The 23,452-nt window shown below is 32.4% G+C and overlaps 1 protein-coding gene across 3 annotated transcripts in view; it reads left to right on the top strand.

Annotated features, from left to right (window-relative positions):
• Positions 1-23,452, top strand: part of LOC111413959 (Abnormal X segregation) — a 33,500-nt gene that overhangs the window by 7,419 nt on the left and 2,629 nt on the right. Inside the window, exons 1-4 of one of the 3 annotated variants that reach the window (XM_071196946.1) lie at positions 5,955-6,045; positions 16,425-16,578; positions 16,926-17,146; positions 17,214-17,607. In XM_071196946.1, the coding sequence (XP_071053047.1) occupies positions 16,443-16,578; positions 16,926-17,146; positions 17,214-17,607 (751 nt within the window). In that variant the 5' untranslated portion in view covers positions 5,955-6,045; positions 16,425-16,442. Of the gene's footprint in view, positions 1-5,954; positions 6,046-9,005; positions 9,105-16,424; positions 16,579-16,925; positions 17,147-17,213; positions 17,608-23,452 lie in introns of those variants that run through there. The other 2 variants (XM_071196945.1, XM_071196947.1) reach the window with 2 other exon arrangements.

Here is a 23,452-nt window from a genome sequence, read left to right on the forward strand (position 1 = left end):
AGATTACAATATATTTACGGATGAAAACCTTATTTCTTAGGCTATCAATGCATAACGACAATTACCTGTTGTTAGATAGAATTGTTTCTACCAAATGTGTGTTAATAGACTTTATGTTAATAGATTGTGTATCAATTGATCTGTCAAACGACTAAAATATCTTTAAATTGTAAATATCAATGATAAATAAGTACAGTAGCTTATTTAATAATAGTTTGCTTAAATTAAAATAGTTATTAAAAAAGACATGTGTATACATGGTTACAAAATAAAAATAAATAAATAACCCGTGTGACGATAGCAACAAACTGTGCATTTAACCAAATGACAATTACAACTGACAACACAAGCAATGTTAACCATGTATTTTCGTATTAAATCCTAACCTGAAATTGTTTAATTTATACCCACGCACTAAATAAAAAGTTATTTTCACTAAACTTGTTGAGATTACAACATAATTATTCATAATGACACCTATGTGAAGTTAGCCCCCAATTAAATAGCATTTTACATGTATAGTATTTTGATTATAACATGAAAACCAGTGAACCGATTTTCGATAAATAATGTCTCATTCGAAAGCTTAATCCTTGGCCAATACAAAAGTGGAAATGCCCGATTTGAAAACTCTTTCGAATTTCGTTAAAACGTCAAAATAATGCGAAGATACACGAAAATAACACAAAATTGACCTTCTTTAAGTGGTGATAACTCGTAAACGATGTACCCGATGATCAAAATCTATACGTCACTCGATTCGTCAAAGTGTCTTCTATCGAAATCACAAAATGCTCGATTTCAATTCTCTCCCGCTAAGTTTATACAGCCCTCGGAATGACACCGTCTTCGGCTCGTTGTTTATGCACGTGTGAACGCTCGTGCTATTAATTAATTTTTAATTTAAACTAAATCGACTATAATTAGAGAACAGTTTGACGGATTTTAATGTTTTATATCTCAATCGAAAGTTTGTGTCTGGCTGAATGCTGTTGTCGAAATGCCCGATTCGAAATATTTAAGGATTTTGATTAAAACATAACAAACGAATTAATTAAACACATCAATTATCTCCGTAACTAATTGACCAATTTTAGTCATCAAAATCTCGGTAGAAAGTATGATCTGCAATGAATGCGAAGGTGGAAATGCCCGATTTCAAAATTTACTAATTATGTGCGTACAGCCATTGAAATGACCCCGCGAGAGATTTCGAGTTGGGCATTTCCACTTTCGTATTGGCCAAAGATTAAGTTCACGAATGAGATTTTGATTATCGAAATCGGTTGACTGGTTTTCTTGTTATAATCAAAATACTATACATGTAAAATCTAATTGGGGACTAGGAAAATTTGGAGCTATCCTCGCATAGGTCATAATGACTAAGTGCCTGTCGTTACATAGACTGTGTGTCTATTAACTGTGTACAAGAGCGTCGCCAGATAGGAGCAAAGATAGATTCGAAAAAAGAAATTGAATAGAATATATGATACAAATAGATTCTAAAAATCTATTTGATATGTTTATAATCTGTTATCGCATTTAAATAGAGAGCATGAGAGTTAAATAAAAATTTGTTATTAAAAGACTTCAAACCACTTAAATATTATAATTAGGATAATTATTAGTTAGTTTAACGTTATTTTGGAACTTAATAACACATATTATTGATGAAAATCCCTTTCGTAGTTACAAAGTTTTAACATCAAAAGTTCATAACGTAGGGTGAAATACTCGTCAAATCCTTTGGTCAAATCTGAAAGAGAAGAATAATAAACCTTATTTTGGAAAAATTCAAAGGATTAAGGTAGAAATGCAATTGATGGGTACTTGTGGGTGTAATGGGCACGTTTCCACCCGGAAACAAAAAAGATGGAAAGTGCTGTAAGGTTGTATCGTTTCGAAAAGGCAACTTTTTTGCATATTTAAAGTTACAAATCCATCGAATCCACCTGGCGTCATGCAAAGAGTAGTATGTCAACATCTGGCCGTACTAAAAGTCATCTCCCAGGGAATCTTGCCAGATATGTATATTTTCCACAAATCGTGCACAGCGAAGAAGCTTGATAAGGCGGCGGAATTTTATCGAATAGCTGCGATTATGTACGTACGACCCTATGAAGCCAGCTGAGCAACGGGGCCTGGAGGAAATCGCAAATGAGTATCCATCCGATAACGAACCGTCTATATATATTCGTCTACTCGGATACACTTGCGTAGCGTCTGGGAGCTCACATCGTTATAGGTATTTTTTATGTTACACGTGAATTAACAATGTAAGGCCAATCTTTACACAAATATTTGCGTACTTGCCAATTACACCAGTCGTGTGGGACCACCTTAAGAACAGAATAAACAATAGTCATCAATTGTAAAAACAGATTGAGTTCGAGTTCCTATAAATAGTTATTCTTATTTTTATTGCTGGTGTTTATATTTGACCCACACCCTTCTCCATATCTAATCCAAAAATTTTGAAATTTTCGCTAGTTTAAACGTAAATTAACCTAACTCAAAATCTAATTTCTACACAAAATTCTTATTTGGGCGATATTACATCGATAAAAGCAAGATTGACGATTTTTAAGCAACATGTATATTGTAAAATTATACGAGGATGGGTTTATGAGAAAGTTGAACTTGTTCATTCATAAGTAGATAGTTATCATTATCTTTAAAATTTGTTACACGAATGAAAAAGCTCAAGTCCTCCATAATTTATATTATGTTCAGCCTTTATGTGGTGCTTAAAAATATTGGAATTTTCTTTAGTTTTATGTTTACGAATTCTAGTTTTCAGCCTCCTCCACATTTGTCCGATAGCAACAAACTTGTATCCGTAATTTTTTATCTACTTTCTTAGCTGATATCTTTCTTATTATTAGAGATAATTCGAGATAATAATTAGAGATTCTTTCTCTATCTAAAACCGGTCTTTGTCTGTCGATAAGTTAATACTAAGATCAATCTATACTTAAACTACAAAGCGGTGGCTCTGTACTTAGATTAAATAGCTTAAACTTACCAAACTTCAAGCCTTTGTGCAATGGTTATCAAACCGATTTTTAAAAAACTATTATCACACTCGGAAAGAGCGCTTTTTAAATTTATTATATCTTAACCCGGGTTTTCGTTGGTAAATGGGTCTATCGGCGTCATGCTTAAATCACCCTTAATATACATCCCTACACGCAAAAACGCTTAATTGCTATTCCTTTAAACAAGTTTCTTATTTGATATTGGGAAAACTATAGAAGTATAGATCTATCTTATCTACAATTTGCTGCTCTTTCTAATGGTGTATAACACGCGGCTATCGCTGCTTGGTTATAGAGTTCTTTCCTGGTGATATAAGAAAGTTATTGATCCCAACAATGTTTAAAAGTAGCTAAAACGTGTGAATTTGGTAATTTTGACTAAAAACGTCCTTGTGTAAGTCTATAACTTCATGATATACTTCTATAGTTTTCCTCATATCAAATATGTAAGAAAGTTGTTTAGAGGTAGAGCAATTAAACGTTTCTGTATATAGAGATGTATATTAAAGGTGATTTAACCATGATGCTAATTGATATTGACCAACAAAAACCCGGATTAAGATATTTGAAGGAGCGTTCTTTCTGATTGTGAACACAGTTTTTTAAAATTCGGTTTGATAACAATTGCACAAGGGCTTGAAGTTTGGTAATATTAAGCTATTTTACGTACAGAGCGGTGTTCTTCATCTTTTATTGATCTTAATATTAACATATCGGCAAACGAGGACCGACGATTTCATAAAGAAAGAATCAAGCTTTCATATGGTGCATTTAGTGTTCTGCTATATCTAATAATAAGAAAAATATCAGCTAATAAAATAGATAGGAAATTGCGGATAAAAATTTGTTGTTGGAAGGTTTGTTGCTATCGTTGCTATCGTCACATCGGCAATCGGGCATTTCCACTTTCGTATTGGCCAAGGATTAAGCTTACGAATGAGAGATTGTTTATCGAAATCGGTTCACTGGTTCTCATGTTATAATTAAAATACTATACATGTAAAATTCTGTTTAATTGGGGGCTAACTTCACATAGGTGTCATTATAAATAATTATGTTGTAATCTCAACAAGTTTAGTGTAAAAAAGTTATTTTTCTTCAAACGTCATTAAATGACAACTTTGTTGTCGTGTTTACTCGCGGTAGAAGTAAGTCATTGTTGCATAACGACGGTTGGTAAGATCAACATAGCAAAAAAGTACTTCAGCGTTATGGCGCTAAAGTAAATTTCACTTTAGCGCCATCGCGCTGAAGCACATGTCACTTTAGCGCCGTATTGGAAAATAAGTTAATTGTCATTTTATTAAATTTATTAAAATTTATATTGCAATTATTTGCAACGTTTGAAGAAAAAATACTATGTTTTATTCGGAAGAGAAGCAGATTCGTTTGTGGCTGGTCCGTCATTGCCGGACTCACTTCGTTCGTCCGGCAAACTGTCGGACACGCCACAATTTTAACGGCTCATCTGTCATTAGCGACTCACTGCGTTCGTCGCTAAGCGACAGACCACGCCATAAAAAGCACTGCTTCTCTTCCATATAAAACAATATACTATTTATTTAGTGCGTGGGTATAAATTAAACAATTTGAGGTTAGGATTTAATACGAGAAAATACATGGTTAACATTGCTTGTGTTGTCAGTTGTAATTGTCATTTGGTTAAATACACAGTTTGTTGCTATCGTCACACGGGCTATTTATTTATTTTTATTTTGTAACCATGTCTTTTTTAATAACTATTTTAATTTAACTAAACTACTATAAAATAAGCTATACATGTATACATGTATTGGTGCTACTATACTTATTTATCATTTATATTTATAACATAAAGATTGCAAAGAGCTTTCAGTCATTAGACAGATCAATTGATACACAATCCATTAACACAAAGTCTATTAATACACATTTGGTAGAAACAATTCTATCTAACGCCATTTAATTGTCGTTCTGCATCGATAGCCTCAGAAACAAGGTTTTTTTTTAAAATCACTTTAAAGTGATTTTTCGGTACTACACTTTTCCGCACTTTTTTTTATCATTAACACATCTTTTGAGTCATTTCCTACCGATTAAAAAAAAATTCATCGATTTTTAAGAGGGACAGCTAATCTTAATATATGCCGGAATTTTTTCTTATTTTTACCAGAACAGGTTGACCTCTCGCCCGATACCCGCTTGACGTTAAGTTTCGGGACACGCTGTATACATCTCAACATGTTCTCTCCTGATACTTTCAACATTTCAGCAGATTTCAATGGCTCTGTAATTCTTTAACAATTTTATTTTTTGTATAATTTCTTCAAATGTCGGTTCTACTGCTAACACATCATCATTTCTAGCCTCCATATTTTGATGGTATTTTGGAAAATTACAAGCAACAAATAAAAATAAAATTAATAGTTAATCGGTTAGAGAGTTGAGGGTCAGAGTCCGATATATTTTTGTTGCAAATTTCGAAAATCATAGAATAAACGTTGTTCAAGGAGTTGGCATCAGTCCTAAAGTTGACTGTGTCCTTTTTATTAACAATATGAAACATTTCAAGAAATAAGTTTATGATAATTATCTTTCCTATCCAAAACTTTAGTCTCCTCAAAGTTAAATAAGTGACCAGTATTTATGCTGTGTTGTATTAAAGCACAATGAATAATGAACTGAAGTGAATGTATCTACCGGAAAAAGTGGGTTTATTATACCAATCAAACGTGACAATGTTATTATTGTCTCTAATCATTTTAATGTCAAAAAAATCAACGTAATTATCTTTCTCCACTTTAATAGTAAACTGTACGTGGACATTTAAAGCTATTAAACATCTCTAAGACCTCCAACTCAGAGAACGCAGGAATAGAGAAAATTATGTCATCAACATACCTTTTAATGAACAGTAAATGGAAATTTAAATTAGGTATTATTTTGTTAAGGCTGTGATCTATCACTATTTGTGCTAAAATGGGAAATATCGGAGACCCCATAGGACTAATCGAGCGAAAATCTGTTGGTAAGTGTTACCATTAAAATTAAAATAGGTAGATTCACAATGAAAGTCAGGGCTCTGTGGAACAGGTCCTTAAGCATATCTTCTGCCTTGATCAAGTAATCTCCATTATCTAGAATAACGGTGATAGAACCCTTGTCTGCGTTTATTATTAATAAATTTGAATTTTCTTTTAAGAATCTTGACGTTTCTTTTTCCGTGTTGATCAAAAAAGCTTCTAGCAACGACGGAAATACATCTGATGTGAGGTAATTCTCTATTATTAGTGGGTATAACAAATCATTTTAAAACATTTCAAACTCATAGAGTTTTTTTAAAGTTGAAAGATAAAATTCCCCTTGAATATCGATCTAATGTCGTTTATTATGTACCATGCGGTTCTTGTAACCAATGTTACGTTGGTCAAACAGGCCAATGGTTAAAAAAACGTTTAAACCAACAGAAGGGTGATGTTAGAAATTTAAAAAGAGGTTGTGCTTTAGCACGACATTGGTTAGATACTGGTCACCTATTTAACTTTGATGAGACTAAAGATTTGGATAGAGAAGATAATTATCATAAACGCTTATTGCTGAAATGTTTCATATTGTTAATAAATAGTTTACCATCAATTTTAGGACTGATGTCAACTTCTTGAGCAACGTCTTTGATTTTCGAAATTTATAACAAAAATATATCGGACTCTCAGCCCCGTGACTGATTATTATTAATTAATTGACTATTAATTTTATTTTTATATGTTGTTTGTAATTTTCCCTTTTGGAACAAGTTTTTTGTTTTATTTAAATTTAAAGCTTGTTAATTACGCTTCACGTGGAACACGTGTTTTTTATAACCTTGTTCGATTCATTCATCGACAGATGCTGCTCGACCTTTGTGGTTCTCACATGGTATTCAGATGTGCGTTATGGCCGATTTTTAAGATTTTTTCGTTGTTTCTAGTACAATTTGTAAGTTGTTTACTAATTGCTAGTTAAGTAGTAGTTACTTGACTTGTAGAAATTCAAGCCCTGAAGAAGCATAAATTTATAAGCGAAATATTGGCAGTGAAAAAAGAATTGCTGTTTCAATAGTCCTCAACCCTGGAAATTAAATTTAACGTTCGAGGTGTTGACGGGATTGAACAAAAATCTCCTGCTTATTATTTTAAGTGTAAATCTTTAAAGAGCTTCTTTGTTGGCACTTCAATCATTCTCAAAGATTTTATGTTAGTTTTCTTCAATTGTACTAATTGGATTCGTCGTTGCCTTTATTTATGTGGCACAAACTTATTTACTAACGATTTTATATATCAATTTCGGTTTTCTTGTACATCTCAATATACGATTTTTCCCCATTTATCAAAGAAACCAGGCTAGAATTTATGATTAATTATAAAAGATTTATAAATCTTAGTTCTTTAGGTATGTTGCATTATTCTAAGAATTATAAATTGTAAGTGTCAATTCCCTTAACGATTTCGTCTGTCGATTTATAGCTTACGTTGAAGGGTACAAATTGTTATTACAGGCATAGAAAAATGCTCCGTCAGAACTCATAGAAAGAGAAAGAACACCGCAGGCAGGGAGTAATTGCAAGAAGACCATCAATTTTAAACTCAATAATTCACGAAGATGATTCGTGTGGTTCGCGGATAAAACGAACGTCATTAAGAGAATTTCGCGATCCTTTAAGGTTTTCATATAATCAATCTATAGAAACGTGGTAAATTTGCGGGTTTCAAACCCCGTTTCGATTTCCACCTCGATTCTTGTATATCCTTAAATGTTCTCGATAGTTACACTATGAAGAGAGAGAGAAAGGGATGAGATTAGTCCAATTGAAAAGAAGGCACGCACAAGATAGAGTGCTTACAAGAAATATGTGTATCTACCTGTTACATTTTGAACTTGTCTGAGTCGAAAATCGCTGAGCAATATTATCTTTAGACTTCATAAATATTTTAATAAAACATTCGTATTATTCAGATTTCGTCCATCTGAATTTCATAAGTAATTCAAAGTCGACGAAGTGAAACCGTCCCGTCATGGGCCGCTCCGTTTTTCTCTATTTGTGCGTGGAATTAGGAAAGTTCTGCTAGAAAACTCCCAAACTAGGTTAATGGATTTTGTTTGGAGAACAAAACTGAAAGAATAGCAAAAGGATCGGCGCAATTTTAATGAATATCCTATTTACTATGCAAATGAAACTCATCTTCCCAATTCGCAGATTCGCTCAATCGGCCACTTACTGAAAGACACATAGCTTTTCTTATTTGAAATTATTTTCTTTTGGTCCAGCTAGAAAAACAGCTTCGTTTTTTATTAGCAATTCTCCAACCAAAAGGTAAATGTTACGCGACGTGAATCGAAATTTATACAGCGAAAAGGAGGTGAGTTTAACATCGATAGACGTCGATTTTTTTATAAATGGTCTCTACGTGATTCTTAGCCATGGCACGACCTCCGCTTTTTGCTCGAGCGCGATGAATTTCCCATTCCGATTCCGGTCTCACCAAACAGAAACTCCCGAGCAAGAAGTTTTTTCGATGTTTAATCAACAACGATGTTCGCCTCGAGACTTGAAATTGAAACATGATTTATTCGCGTTTCTAAACAATTTTCCTGCTATAAATTGGCAGAATTCGAAACATTGAAGTTGGGATATTAAATATTATAATAGCCAACAGTCACGGATAAAATCATAGATAAAATCAACGATAAAATTACGGGGCAAACAGATAAAATATGTTTTTTTTTATATTTTCAACCTTATTTACCATCTGCTTTATTACACATACTACATGTATCTATAACAAACCAAATATTTATATAAATATAACATTTTCTTAACACTTTATTTACTGCTCAGTAAAAAGACTGAAAGCGCCATCTCTTAACCACAAGTTTAAATATTCACATTCATACTACTTTAAAAATTAAAAATCTGTATTAATTTGGACTCCTGAAAATAAGCTTCAGTTCTCTATACCTACAGAAACGCGTGGTCATCAGTAAGTAGCGCAATTGCGCGAAACAATCACGTTTCATTTTAAAAATAATCGTGAAACTCCGACAATTAAGGTAAAGAATAAATGACGTAACACAAAAAATCAATCTGCATGTTTTTTAACTGAAGTGTTATTGTATGTTTTGCTGAAAATTTGTTAATTACATTACAATCTAAACGTACGCTTGGCTCACTTCCAAACGGTATTCGTTGGTCTTATTGACTAAATTTTTTCCATATGAACACATATATGAATACGTAATGCGAACTCTATGCTTTAAATGTTTTTGCTTTGGAATCTTACACTATGTTCCCTATTACAGAGTAAGGTTGCTACTTGAATTTAAAATTAATTTGATTGATTTCAAATATTTTATTAAGTTTGATTGATCAAGGACTAACAAAACAAATTTTTGGTTTGTGATAAACCGCATTATTAATTTTATTGAATTAACTTTGAAATAGGAATCAATAATAATTACCTCTTTATTGACTAAGAATAAAATGATTAATAATTAAAAATACCTTATTAATAGAGATTTAGTACTACTGAAAAGAATTTATAAACTATTTATAAACTAAAAGTTTACTGACATCAATATGACATAATATTTCTTTAATGCTTATCTAATCAGTACTACAATATGAAAAATTGACTTCAAACTGAAATCGAAGTCAATAACAAATTATTTAACCAATTTAAACTTAGTTATAATCATTGTTTAATTACATTACGTCTCCTTCTTTCTTTCTCCAGATTGTTTGATTTACTGTTATTGATGAGATCTGTCTCTGAAATATCTCTTGAAATGTTGACTCTTACCATCCTTTCGCTTTTTCTGTCGTTGTCCTTGTATAATGGCTATTTTCGTCATATTTGTAATCTAAATTTAGGTTTTCTAAATTTATTTAGCCTACCCGAAAGGGAATTTAATTTTCTACAAATTATTTATAAACATTCCTATACCTATTTATTGTAGTTTCACTCATATTGGGAAATTTATCAAAACATGCAGGAAATGCCGGAAACCGCGCGTTTGTGTACTCTCAAAATTCCATGGCTTTCTAATAAAAAAACCTGCATTCCGTGCATGTTTTGATGAATTTCCCAATATGAGTAACCGTTCTAACGAACCAGTTACGTGAGACACCCTGTATAGTTCCTTTAAATGTGCGTCGACATTAATGGTTTAATTCACCAATATTTGGATAAAGTGTTTTAATCGAGATGGTCATCACTTTGAACAACTAGCGTAAAGTGAATTCCATAAAAAAAATTTTAAAAATGTTTACAAAAATACTCAATGTAAAAGTAAATTGTTGATTTTATTTAACCATTTCTTGAGCTAATCCAGAATAATATCAGATGATTGGCACAGAAGATTTACAATACGTATTTTCAAAAAGGGATAACAAACCTACCCAGAAAACTACAACGGGCCAACAAGCATAACAAAGAACAAGTTCTTCTAAGCACAACAATGAAATTATTTACAAGCATTCTGAAAGAGAAATTATAAGCGCAGATTGAAAATAAAGAAGAGTAACGAAGATTTCTTTCGATAGAGTACGCCTAGAAGATATTCTAAGATTACTAATTTACAAAGGAACGAAATTTGATACATATACGACGTAGTGATTGAACTTGAGTCGTACGATGATGGGCTCACGAAAGGCAATGGTGTGATTGATAGGGTAGGCGAAGGACCTAGTTTTGAAAGGCGACCATGATACAGAATGTCATCAATATGCTTCTTGGCATACAGTTGCTGCTCAACGGAAAGTTTTCTGTATTGCGACGCCCAAACTGTGCCGGGCAGAAATCCTCGTCACTTATTGTGTCTAAATGTTTAACAGCCTTTTTTTAGAAATTCATTTCTTTCATTGGACAATATTTGTTTTTTTGGGCGCGATGGAGTTGATTCGGCTTCGAATGAATCTTCTGGTGCCTAAAAATACCATTTTAAAATTACATTAGTTTGTATTTTTCACCTAAACTATGCCAAAAGATACAATTTTAAAAGTAAATTTAAATATACTTTACAATTTCTAGATGCCAAGAAATGAAGAGGCCTGGAAAGAAATAGCATCAAATTTTAATAGCCGATGGAATTCCCCAAATTGCTTAGGTGCAATAGATGGAAAACATGTAGCGATTAAAAAACCAGCAAATTCAGGTAGCCACAAATAGACTCGCATAGTGGTGATGAAATTGTAATGGCGGATATTGGATCAAATGGTAGAATTTCAGATGGTGAAGTCTTTACCGCACCAAATTTTATGAAAGACTTCAAGAAAACAGATTAAAACTCCCAGATCCAATAGAACTACCAAATTTTCCAGAAAAGGTGCCATAAATATTTATAGCAGAAATATTATATATTCCTTTGAAAGAAAATATAATGAAGCCATATAGCCGAAGGGCTTTAACATTGGAAAAGGACATTTGTACTTACAGGTTTTGAAAATGTTTTCGGAATTTTGGCCTCAAGATTTCGAGTTTTATTAACTACTATAAATTTATCCCCCGAAAAAAGTGCTACCATTGTTCTGGCTTGTTGTTACTTATATAATTATCTGAGTAAGAACCGGGGGCAAACATATAGGGAAGGAAATATACGTAATGAGAACACTCATTCTGGGGTGGAGTTATTACCCATAAATAACAACACAAATGCGCGAAACTCAACACATTTTTGCAAAAGAAGTAAGAGATAAATTTCGTACATATTTTAATACCGTTGGTGCAGTTCCATTTCAACAAACAGTATAATAATAATTATAATTAGCACTTGAATTTGGTATTTATAAAATAAACTTTTTGATCATTAAAGTGTAAATATCTTTCGATGCGGCCCCTGATTTTTCGCTCATCTTCACCTTTTTTTAACTCACATCGATAGTTGGTTCGGATGGTAAAGTGTCTACAGTTGCATTTTTATCTTTTTCCTGATATTTTTTTAATAAAACATCATATCCCTTCAACCGTTCGTTTTTATCCTCATGCTCTCTAAATATTTCAAAAAATTCCATCCAAAAGGACTTCTCGCTCCCACAGGCCATGTTGAAAGTGATGTTTACCTCACAAAGGTTACAGATGGAATGACGAAATGCATGACAGCATTGCCATCCACAGCAGGCCACATTGCGTGCAAGCCAGATACTCCACCCACAGCAATTCAAAACGGTTTGAATTGTCTCATGTCAGATTGTCATGCCGAGGAAACCGTCTCATGCAATGACAGCTTGCAATGCTCGACATGCATGCATAACTGTGGATAGGCCCCTTAAGTCAACAACTGAACATTACTATATCCATTGATTAAATTATCCATTAGCAAGCTTTGTTTAAGTCAATTTAAATAAAACAAAATTTTCCTCTTTCTTGCTATTTATTTTATTATGTTTCTAAATCGATTTCGAGGAAACAATCCTCATCTTCAGTAGAATCTTATATAAAAAAATTTTTAAAAACAATATGAAATAAATCCAAAATTTCTATAAATAATAAATAGCAAGAAAGAGGAAAATTTTGTTTTATTTAAATTGAATTACTATATCCATCTATAAAAGAAAAGTCCTGATGATAAGTGCCAAAGATGCAAACTTAAAAAGATGCAAAGATTCAATTACATGCAAACTTATGATAGAAGCTCACCGAACAAGTAAGTCAGTTCAAATATGTTGGACTTAATATCTCTAGCAGTTTTAACCAAGCAGACGTAAAAAAAAGAGACCAATAAAGCAACAGGATATTCAGGATTTTTGAACGAGATGGTTTGGCCCACATTACATACGGAATATAGACACGCGAAAATACGAGCAAAACTAAGAGAATGCTAAAGGTTGCCAAAATGAAAACGTTGTAGACTATTCTGGATATGACTAGAATAGGCCGTACAAGAATTGACACAGGGTGATTCTCAATCTATACGCATAAACCTGGAGGATTCATTCCTTATAACAAATAATGACTAATAGGTGAAAAAAATTGCAGTAAAAGTTTTTAGTTTCCTAGATATCCAATATAATCGGCGATATCTAGATAATGTGTTTCCTCGAAGATGTATAGGCCGTGATGGACCAATGACCTGGTCACCGCGATTGCCCAACCTCAATCCTTTTGATTTTTATTTTTGGGGTCACTTGAAAAGCATAGTGTACGCCACGGAAGTTTATACTGAGTAACATTGCAAAATCGAATACATGCTGCCTCTGAGATAATTCACCAACACCCTAACCACCCAAACCAGGGTGGTTTAGGCCGCGGTAGTGGGAGACCGTAGATTCAGAGACCCCAATTGTGTATAAAAGATATCGGAAATAACTTGGAAAACTTGCTGTGATGTTATTTTAAAATTTGATCAATATTAATAGGTAGTAAACATTTTAAAATGTGCTATGCATTCTTGATTTGAAAGTAAATATCACGGATATCTGGGAAACAGAAAAACTTTTACTTCAAAGTTTTTCGCCTATTAGTCATTATTCCCGTTGAGGAATAATTCCCCAAGTTTTTGCGTATAAGTTGGAAATCACCCTGTATAGACATCAGTGAAGGATGTGCTATATTATTAGAGCAAAAATCAGGAGGTACTTGAACACCTCACAAAAATTGGAAGGACAGCTGGAAGTTCTCATCCCAATACACTTAGGCTACGTATTCAGAATTTAAGAGATCAACAGGTCTTAAACAAGTAACAAAGTACTTGTACCCCATGGTCAAGTAACCAAATCACGTCCTCAATTCTATAGTAAAGTTGACCTTCAACTTATGTGTTCACCTTTGTTTTTGTCTCTTTAGACAAAAAGATTATGTTAGACTATGTTCTAAGATTATTCACATGTTATTTCAGAGCACTCCTCTTTCCAAGAGGAGGCACGGTCGTTTTCTTCGAGAGATATGATTTAATTATACTGGTCAAATAGTTGCAAATTCTGTATCTCTCTAGGACTTGTACGATCTTTCTAAAATTGTCACACTTACTCGAGCCACCTTTTTGTCGGATTTAGGTGCAGGACTCTTTACCACTTCCGTAGTACACCAGATCGAAGGAATCCAATCCAACTCATTTTTGTACTTCTATTCTTCTATGCAGCTGGCATCTCGCAAACCAAACATTTCGATTCCTGTTTGTAAGTAGAACATAATTCCTGTTTGAGGTACATGTACTTGAGCAATTTTGCGTAAGGATGCATGTGGACCTTCGATAAAGCACAGCGTTGAAATATTATTTATTTATATTAATATTAAATATTATTACTTGTAAAACAAGCAATATTATTTTGACTATTTCATTCATATCGTTAACAGCCAATAAGAATTCGCGGTTTTCCGTCAATTGCGAGTATTTCAGCGGTTATTTGGCCGTAACCATGGAGAACGATAATACGAACCTTTGTATTATCGCTTGTTTGACATTTAATTAATTTCGAGACATCCATACATGTTTCCATAACAGTCAATGTAATTTATTAAAAAAATATAAAAATTCTAAAAATATGTATATTTTTTATTCATGAAATAGTCTAGCCATATACAACACGACAATCGAAAATACTCGAATCTCGACGTATTGCCTTAAAAAACACCACTCGACCTTCGGTCTCGTGGTGTTTCAGGCAATACGCCTCGTATTATCGAGTATTTTCGATCGTCTTGTTGTATAATATATGATAATTTTTAACATTATGTCTATGTATAAAGGAACCAGAAAGATAGCAAAAGACAGCCAAGCTATTTCTTTATATTTGCTAGGTTCTTTCTGAAATCTGTTTGCCTCTTTAATATGTCAGACGAAACATTTAACAGAATGTCAGACGAAAGAAGTTTTCTAAAAACGGGTTGCAGGGTGTGAATAAGCCACTTTTCTAGTTTTAAATACATATTTTATTTATTAACAGTTATTAAAATTGCACCCGCTAGATGTCGGTAATGTTAGGATTGCAAATCGTGCAGGATCAAACTGTGCGCAGGATTTCTCCTAACGCGTAAGTCAAATTATTAAAACTTGAATACGATTACTTTAGTAAACTCAAAAACTAGGGCACTACGTAGGATTTTTAAAAAATATTCATTTTTGACGAAATGATGACGATTTTACAAAAAATGTCGTATTTATCGATAAAAAACGTACAAAAAATTGGTGTAAAACAGAGAATCTGAGACTAGAATACGATAATACAAACTTTTGAAAAAAAAATCTCGAAAATCTGTTGAAAAATGTGGAAGTTATCGTGTGCACAGATTTGAAAAATGTAGTTTCCAGAAAAACGCGTTTAAAGTTTTCGAATGTCAAAAATTGTATATTTTTTCTAGATACATCTAATCAGCGATTCCTGCACCATACAGCTGTCCTTCATGAAGCTTATTTTCATCTTCTGCAGCTTTTCTGTCTGACAGTAGGCTTATACGAGCTTCTTCAGCCTCAGCAGTCATGGAGCTCTCAGCGCGAGCAATGCGATTTCAATCCGTTTCATGACAAAAGTCGAAGCACGATCTTCCAGTTGTTAATTTCAGTGTTTGCATTATTTCCATAATGCTTGTAAGACCGTCATTAAAATTGCAAGCAGCTATATCAGACGCAATGTCAATCACTTTCTTGCCAGTATGAATAATTTTGGTGCGATAGACCATAACGCGCCGTTGTAACTTTCATTGCTGTTTTGCGTATATCTCCCTAAACATCTTGTCAAAAGATCTTCCCTTGATAGTTCTTCGTACACAGGTTTCACTGCATTATAAAACATTGCCGATTGCTAGTTTGTGAGTGTACTCATCGATTTCTGACAAAGCGTACGCTTTTTGCTAGGAACACCACGAGTCAACTGGACAATTGTCATGCTTTGGAGTTTCATCTGTTGAAATTTTATGATACAAAGTAGCCCAGATCTCTTTTTTCATGTCCTTCACGGAATCGCAATTTCTGCAAATAGCCAATCCATAATATAAGGAAAGTTCATCAATTAATTTTTCTGTTAATTTTCCTTTCCCTTCCAATCCGCGGGTGTTTCTTTTTAGATTTCGTAATCGTGTGCCCATTCGTTTCTGAACGTGATCGACGCATTCTTTTTTGGTTACTATTACACTGTCATAGGGCTGAGCACCCATAATACCTTTGAAGGTTTTGCTGTCTCCGTCTCTTAGGTAAAAACAGTACTTCAAATTATGTTTTTCTTCGGATCGTTGAAACATCTCTACGATGGAGTCCACTTCCATTTTTTCTTCAATAGCGTTTTTGAAAAATGATATTTTATGTTTTTTTAAATTTTTTGTACAACAAGGTCAAAATACCTGCATATACTTATTTATCAAAGTAATGAAAATAATCTTTGTATCAAATTAAATAAAAAACTAAAAATAATCTATAGCCTGAAATTCCCTTTCCTTCCAGATCCTGTCCCAATCATAAATGTTTCAAATGTCCCGTCTTGATAACGTGCGAAGAGTCGAATCATTGCCAATAGGGCTTAATGGTGAAAGTGATTTTGAAACTCCACACATTACTAAGCTATGGGGAATTCACCAGACTTTGGCACAACTTCGGGGTAAGAAAACAGTAATTAAAATAATAATAAATGGCCTAGTTATGTAAAGCATTTAACACACGAGTAATTACAGTTGCAGTACTAATACATTACTCGTTCGTATTCAGTATGCGACCCACTAAATATTAAAAGAAGTGAACCAAAGAATACGTCGTTGTGTCGGTCAACGTAGTCTATTTTTACTAGTACACGTGGTATAAGTTCCTATTTCGTTTCTAAATATCAAATACTGTTATTTCAAAACAACTTATTATCGAAATTAAAATATTTGTACCGATAAAAATGAGTCACAACTGCAAATTCTTTAAAAAAACAATTTCATAACATAAAAAACACATTTGTTGAAGGTGTTATGACAAAACAAGAAATACACATGGATATCCCGGAAGTTAGCGAAGAAATACTAAGCGAAGATCCATCTGTGCTTCCACAAACCTATATCGTTATCCAACTAAATCCGGAAATTTCTGCAAAAACACTTCAATGGATTATTGAAAAAATTAAAGGGCGAAGAAGAAATGGTGGAGGAGAACTTATAGTATTTAGGCAACCATATATTAAAGAGGAAGTAAGTTAATTATATGTGTTTGTAATCAATTTATAATAAAATTGTATTAAATACAATTATTTTTTAGCCAATTTATCTTCATGTTTCTGCGTCGAAAATAAAATTTTTGGAATGTGCCGAAGAAATGGAATTAGTAAAAATGGATATTCACGGTCAAATGAGGGAATTTACCGTTGGCGAATTAGACGATTTTCTTTCGGAGGGAATGCACGTTGATGATTTACTCACCACGGCTGAAAAACAAACAATCGTAAGAAACGAATTGGAAAATATTAGGGCTTTACTCGAAGATCACCACGTCCCCGGTTTCAACATGGTTACTCTCTATGAAGGACAATCGATTTTACAAGTTTGTATGGAAGCCAATATCGTATTAAAAATGTATCCATTACACGAAGCGGAAACTTTAAAGAAACTCGGAAGGAAATGGTATTTGTCTGTTTTTAGAAAACAACCATTTGGTAATAACTTTTTTATTATTAATTTTTTATTATTAGGTATCATTCATTTCTGATTTATTTCTCTTTTATTTCTTATTCTATTCTTTTATTTTATTTATTTTCTTTTCAAAAATGTCAGCTTAAATCGGCGATTTTAAAAAATGTGTTATTATGAAATAAACTCTGGACAAAAGCAAAAATTTTGGTAAAATTAAATATAAAACGTTTCTTTATAACCTCAAAGAGTCCCATTTCTTAATTTCGATCCGTTTCGTAGATAACGATTTGTTACTTTAACCTAATTTTAAAAAAAACATCGATTCAATTTGGCACTTTAAGTTAGCACAAAATCTTATTTATCTCATGAACGGTTACACATAAGAACTTTTAACAAAGAGCACTTTTTTGTGTAAAACACATCAAAGAATTTATTTATGTACATAATGTTTCAATCAGTGGCGTAGATGTGATATGAATTACGATACCTTGAATGTTTGTGTTGTTACTACAATCGTTGATATCATAACAACTGTTTCGTATACAATTTATAATTAAACGTGCCTAAAATACTTCGAGGAAATCAAAAATGTGTTCGAAATTCTAATATAATTTATTGTATAAATAATATAGGGTCTAGAATGAAAATATCCCCTATTTTAACGATTTTTAGTGTTTTTCGAACATAAAATCTTGTTTATCTCAAGAACGGTTTCTCATACAACTTTGAACACAGATTACCCTTTTTATGTAAAATACACCAAAGAATTCAAAAAAGTAGTCAGCATTATAATTTAATCTGTAGCGTAGATGTTATGGGGTGCAGAATTATTATTTCTTCAATTTTTGTATTTTTACTACAAAATCCATGATATCATGGAAACTGTTTGTGATACAACTTTTAATTACAAGTATTTTTACGTAAAATACTGCGAGGAATTAAAAATGTATTCGAAAGTCCAATATATTCAGATGTATAAATGATACAGGCTACAGAATGAAAATATCCCTTATTTTAACAATTTTTAGTGTGTTCCAACACAAAATCAGTTCTATCTCAAGAACGGTTCCTCATACAACTTTGAACACAGACTACCTTTTTTATCTAAAATACATCAAAGAGTTCAAAAGAGTACTCAGCATTATAGTTTAATCAGTAGCGCAGATGTTATAGGGTACAGAATTATTATTTCTTCAATTTTTGTATTTTTACTACAAAATCCTTGATATATTGGAAACTATGCGTGATACAACTTTTAATAATTAGTGTTTTTTACGTAAAATACTTCGAAGAATTCAAAAATGTATTCGAAAGTCCAATATATTCAGATGTATAAATGATACAGGCTACAGAATGAAAATATCCCTTATTTTAACGATTTTTAGTGTGTTCCAACACAAAATCAGTTTTATCTCAAGAACGGTTCCTCATACAACTTTGAACACAGACTACCTTTTTTATGTAAAATACATCAAAGAGTTCAAATGAGTACTCAGCATTATAATTTAATCAGTAGCGTAGATGTTATAAGGTGCAGGATTATTATTTCTTCAATTTTTGTATTTTTACTACAATATCTTTGATATATTGGAAACTATGCGTGATACAACTTTTAATAATTAGTGTTTTTTACGTAAAATACTTCGAGGAATTCAAAAATGTTTTCGAAAATCCAATATATTCAGATGTATAAATGATACACGCAACAGAATAAAAAAATTCTTTATTTTAACGGTTTTTGGTGTTTGTTAACACAAAATCTTTTTTATCTCAAGAACAGTTACTCATACAACTTTTAACAAAGAGCACCTTCTTTATGTAAAACACTAGGGCGGCGTTCCGCAAACTTTTTTAAGTGGCGGCCCAAAAATATCAATAAAATCTTAATGTGACCCATAAGAAGTTAAAAGAGGACATAATTACTATTATTGAAAATGAAACCTAAATCTATTATTAAATATAATATTTATGCATTTCAGTTAAACAGTACAAACAATAACAATATTAATTTTGAGATAAGCATTTCCTCTAAGATCAGTATGCGTCCTAGGTTCAATCGATTGATTTAATGCTATTCTCATTGTGGCATCAAGGCTTTCTATTCCTAATTGCAACGAGAACTGAAAAGTTACTTTTCGCTAAATATGTCATTGCAAATGGTAGTAAACATTCCATTGAATGATGAAAAAATATCAGTAAGGTAAGCAACCTTTGCAAGCCATATGTTGTTTTCAAGTGTTCTGCTAGTAGTAAATTTTGGTAAAAAAATCAAAAAATGTTTTCAGTACCTTCCCCCTCGAAAGCCTTATCTATAAACTTATCTCTTCTCACAATAAAGCGAAAACTCCAGTCTGAACTGCGCTATTACGAATATGGTTTACAATTTTCACACAGTGATCTAAAAGAGTGTCTAATTTTTTGTTTATATTTTTGGATACCAACTGTTCCCGGTGATGAATGCAGTGGGTTGCAATTGCCCAATGTGTGTAACACCTGTGTTTTCTCCTACCATAGCCACTACTCCATCCGTCAAAGGAATGACTTTAGACTCAATGTATGAATTTTTGGCATCAAAAACTCCGTAAGATGTAGTGTAGGATTGTAGTTTTAAGGTGCATAATAATTCTTCTTTCATGTCCTCCAACTCAAAATCAATACATCTCACGTATGTTATCAATAACTGAAAGGCATAATATGGTGAATCTTCCAATTCTTATCAATTAGTTGTAATTCTAGGTTATTTGAAATGCTAAGTATTCGTCTGCTTACTGTTTCAGCAGACATAGGAATATTATTAATTTGCACAGCATATTCTCATCCAAACATTTCTCGACAAACTTGTTTGAAATATGGTTTTATTAGTACTTCTCCTATATTACATGCATTTTTGGTCTTAGCAATCAAGTATTTCTTATCTGTTCCAACATATTTAGTCAAATTTGATTTATTCGCGATCAATTCTTGAGCATTAGAATAATATAAATGCCCCACGTACTCTTGAATTTGCCTGGGTACAAAGTAGCATCTGTGTATTTTAGACCAACAAGAGATATACTAATCCTTGCAAAAGATGAATTTTATTGTTGATATCAAGTATTGATGTTAGTAATTTTGTGTTAGATATGGATTTCGAGGCTTGCTGTGTTATTTTAAATTTAAACAGTTAAAAATTGTATGCATTTTTGTTTATCGGTTTCTATTTTGTCGAGTGCTTTATACATAGATAGATTATCATTTACATGGTATTACCTTAATTCTCAAAATATTGTCTTGTGCGGTAATTTTTATATAAATATTAATGAAAACTGTCAAGTATCAAAAATGTTGCGAGATGTATTTGAGTCTTTTCAACTTAGTGGAAGAAAAGCGGAATCGACCCGCATAGTGGTTGTCGAAACGTGTACCAACGAGTTTTATACTGATGATTTTGTTCCTCAAGCAAATCTTGAATTGCGCATGGGCTTAACTGTTAGGAAACTGAGTAATTCATATTTACATGAACTGACACGTTCACTTATGCGTTAGTACCGACCAGCTTTCACTTATTCTGTGTTATCAGATATAAATATTGATAGTATTTTTGAATGCTTTCATAGTATTTTTACTTATTGTTTTGATTTATGCTATCCGAGGTTATAGCAAAGTACTGTGAGCATTGGAAGTGGTAGCCGCGTCATTCCTGAAGTGGGTGAGGCAGGGGATAATCTAAAAAACATACATTGATTGATAAGGAGTGGCTTTACTTATCAACGTGAAAAATATAACAAAATGAAATCTTAGTATAGATCTTGGTACTCATTGAAAATTTGAATAATCCAAAACGATTTTTTATTGCTAATCAGATTTGTAGTGTTTTCAATAGAACTAAATGTTTATGGGCGCTTATAAATGTACATTAGAGTATGTACATTAGTTTTCAAGAAAGGTACACGGCCTACATTAAGAGCTACAAACCTATAGCTATTTGCAGTATGTTCTCTAAGGTATTTCAAAAAAACATATTAATAACAGGATTCTCAATTTTCTTGACAATTTGGCAGTTATCAGTAGTTGTCAGCATGGTTTTAGACGTAAGTTGTCTACTGAGACAATCTGAATAAAGTTTTCCAGTATATTTACGACAACATTGATCATGGTAATTGCGTGATTGAATAGTTTTTGACCTTAAAAACGTCATTCGACGTTTGCTTCTCTCAACCCAATTTTTTGTGTAATAATTTATAGTGTATGGGCATACTAGCTCCAATCGTGTATTGGATTGGCTTTTCAATTAAAATTAAAGATTGATTATATTATGGATAAATTGTCTATTTCCTGTGAGCATAATGGGATTATGATAAATATTGATAAAACGGTTTGTCACAATATTTATATGCGTCGAACATTGCCAGCTAAATTTGCGGAAGAATTTGAATTGGCGCACCACACACAGTTTCTTGGCCTGCTCTTAGATTATAGGCTATCACTTGAAAAACACAAAAGCGATGTGCAAGAAAATGAACTTAGCTTATTTACTATCCTGAAATAAAAAAAAATACATGTAAATTCACTACTATATAATATGTATTACGCACTATACGACTCTGCAAATTCTTATAACATACTGTGAAGATGAATGAAGAATGACAATACCAGATCATTATCACCAAAGCAATGGTTATGACTGAGGGGCATTCATAATCTATTACTTTAATCAGTTTGTCAAAGAAAAGTCATGTATTGAAAAAATAGATTTTAAAAATTATAGATGTACTTCAGGAAACAATTTTACAATATTCTGTGGACATGAACAAATATTGTTTTCTTGTTTGTGGGCAAAACAACGAATACAGTAGCTCCACCTGTTATAGTTGTAATAGAATGTATCACATCAAATGTGCCTAGAGCGTCGAAGATTTTTACAAAAGCGACCAAACTTGTTATCTTTGTGTAAAATTTATCAACAAACACAATCAAAATTCTGTATAATCTACCAACTTTTAGGTAAAGGTATAATTTCTTAGTCTTTATTTTTTTTACCTTTCATATTTCAGTGATAACAGTACTAACACAATTATTTATTGTGTTCGAACTGAATTTTTTAATTTATTTTCATATTTGTTTCTTTGTATTATATTAAATTTTTGACTGTTATCATAGATACTTACTTTCATATAAAAAAATTTTCATACATGTGTTTTATACATAATATATATTATATTTTTTTCCATATAACATAGCGAATTTCACCTATTTTTATTTAGGTTGACACCCCTTCATGTGTAGCATTCTAATTGTAACGAAAATTAACTTAGAGATGTCGAAGCCATATCCACACCAAATTTCAACTCAGCCACTCACGGCTAAGGGGTGGATTTTTTTTTTTTTTTTCACCTAACATAGCGAATTTCACCTATTTTTATTAGATGTTGACACCCCTTCATGTGTAGCATTCTAATTTTAACGAAAATCAACTTAGGGATGACGAAGCTATATTCACACCAAATTTCTACACAGCAACTCACGGCTAAGGAGTGGATTTTTATTATTTTTTTACCTAACAGCGAATTTCAACTATTTTTATTAGGGGTTGGCACCCCTTCATGTGTAGCACTCTAATTTTAACGAAAATCAACTTAGGGATGTCGAAGCTATATTCACACCAAATTTCTACACAGCAACTCACGGCTAAGGAGTGGATTTTTATTATTTTTTTACCTAACATAGCGAATTTCAACTATTTTTATTAGGGGTTGGCACCCCTTCATGTGTAGCACTCTAATTTTAACGAAAATCAACTTAGGGATGTCGAAGCTATATTCACACCAAATTTCTACTCAGCAACTCACGGCTAAGGAGTGGATTTTTATTATTTTTTTACCTAACATA

This window comes from Onthophagus taurus, chromosome 6, assembly GCF_036711975.1.
Source record: "Onthophagus taurus isolate NC chromosome 6, IU_Otau_3.0, whole genome shotgun sequence".
Lineage (NCBI taxonomy): Eukaryota > Metazoa > Arthropoda > Insecta > Coleoptera > Scarabaeidae > Onthophagus > Onthophagus taurus.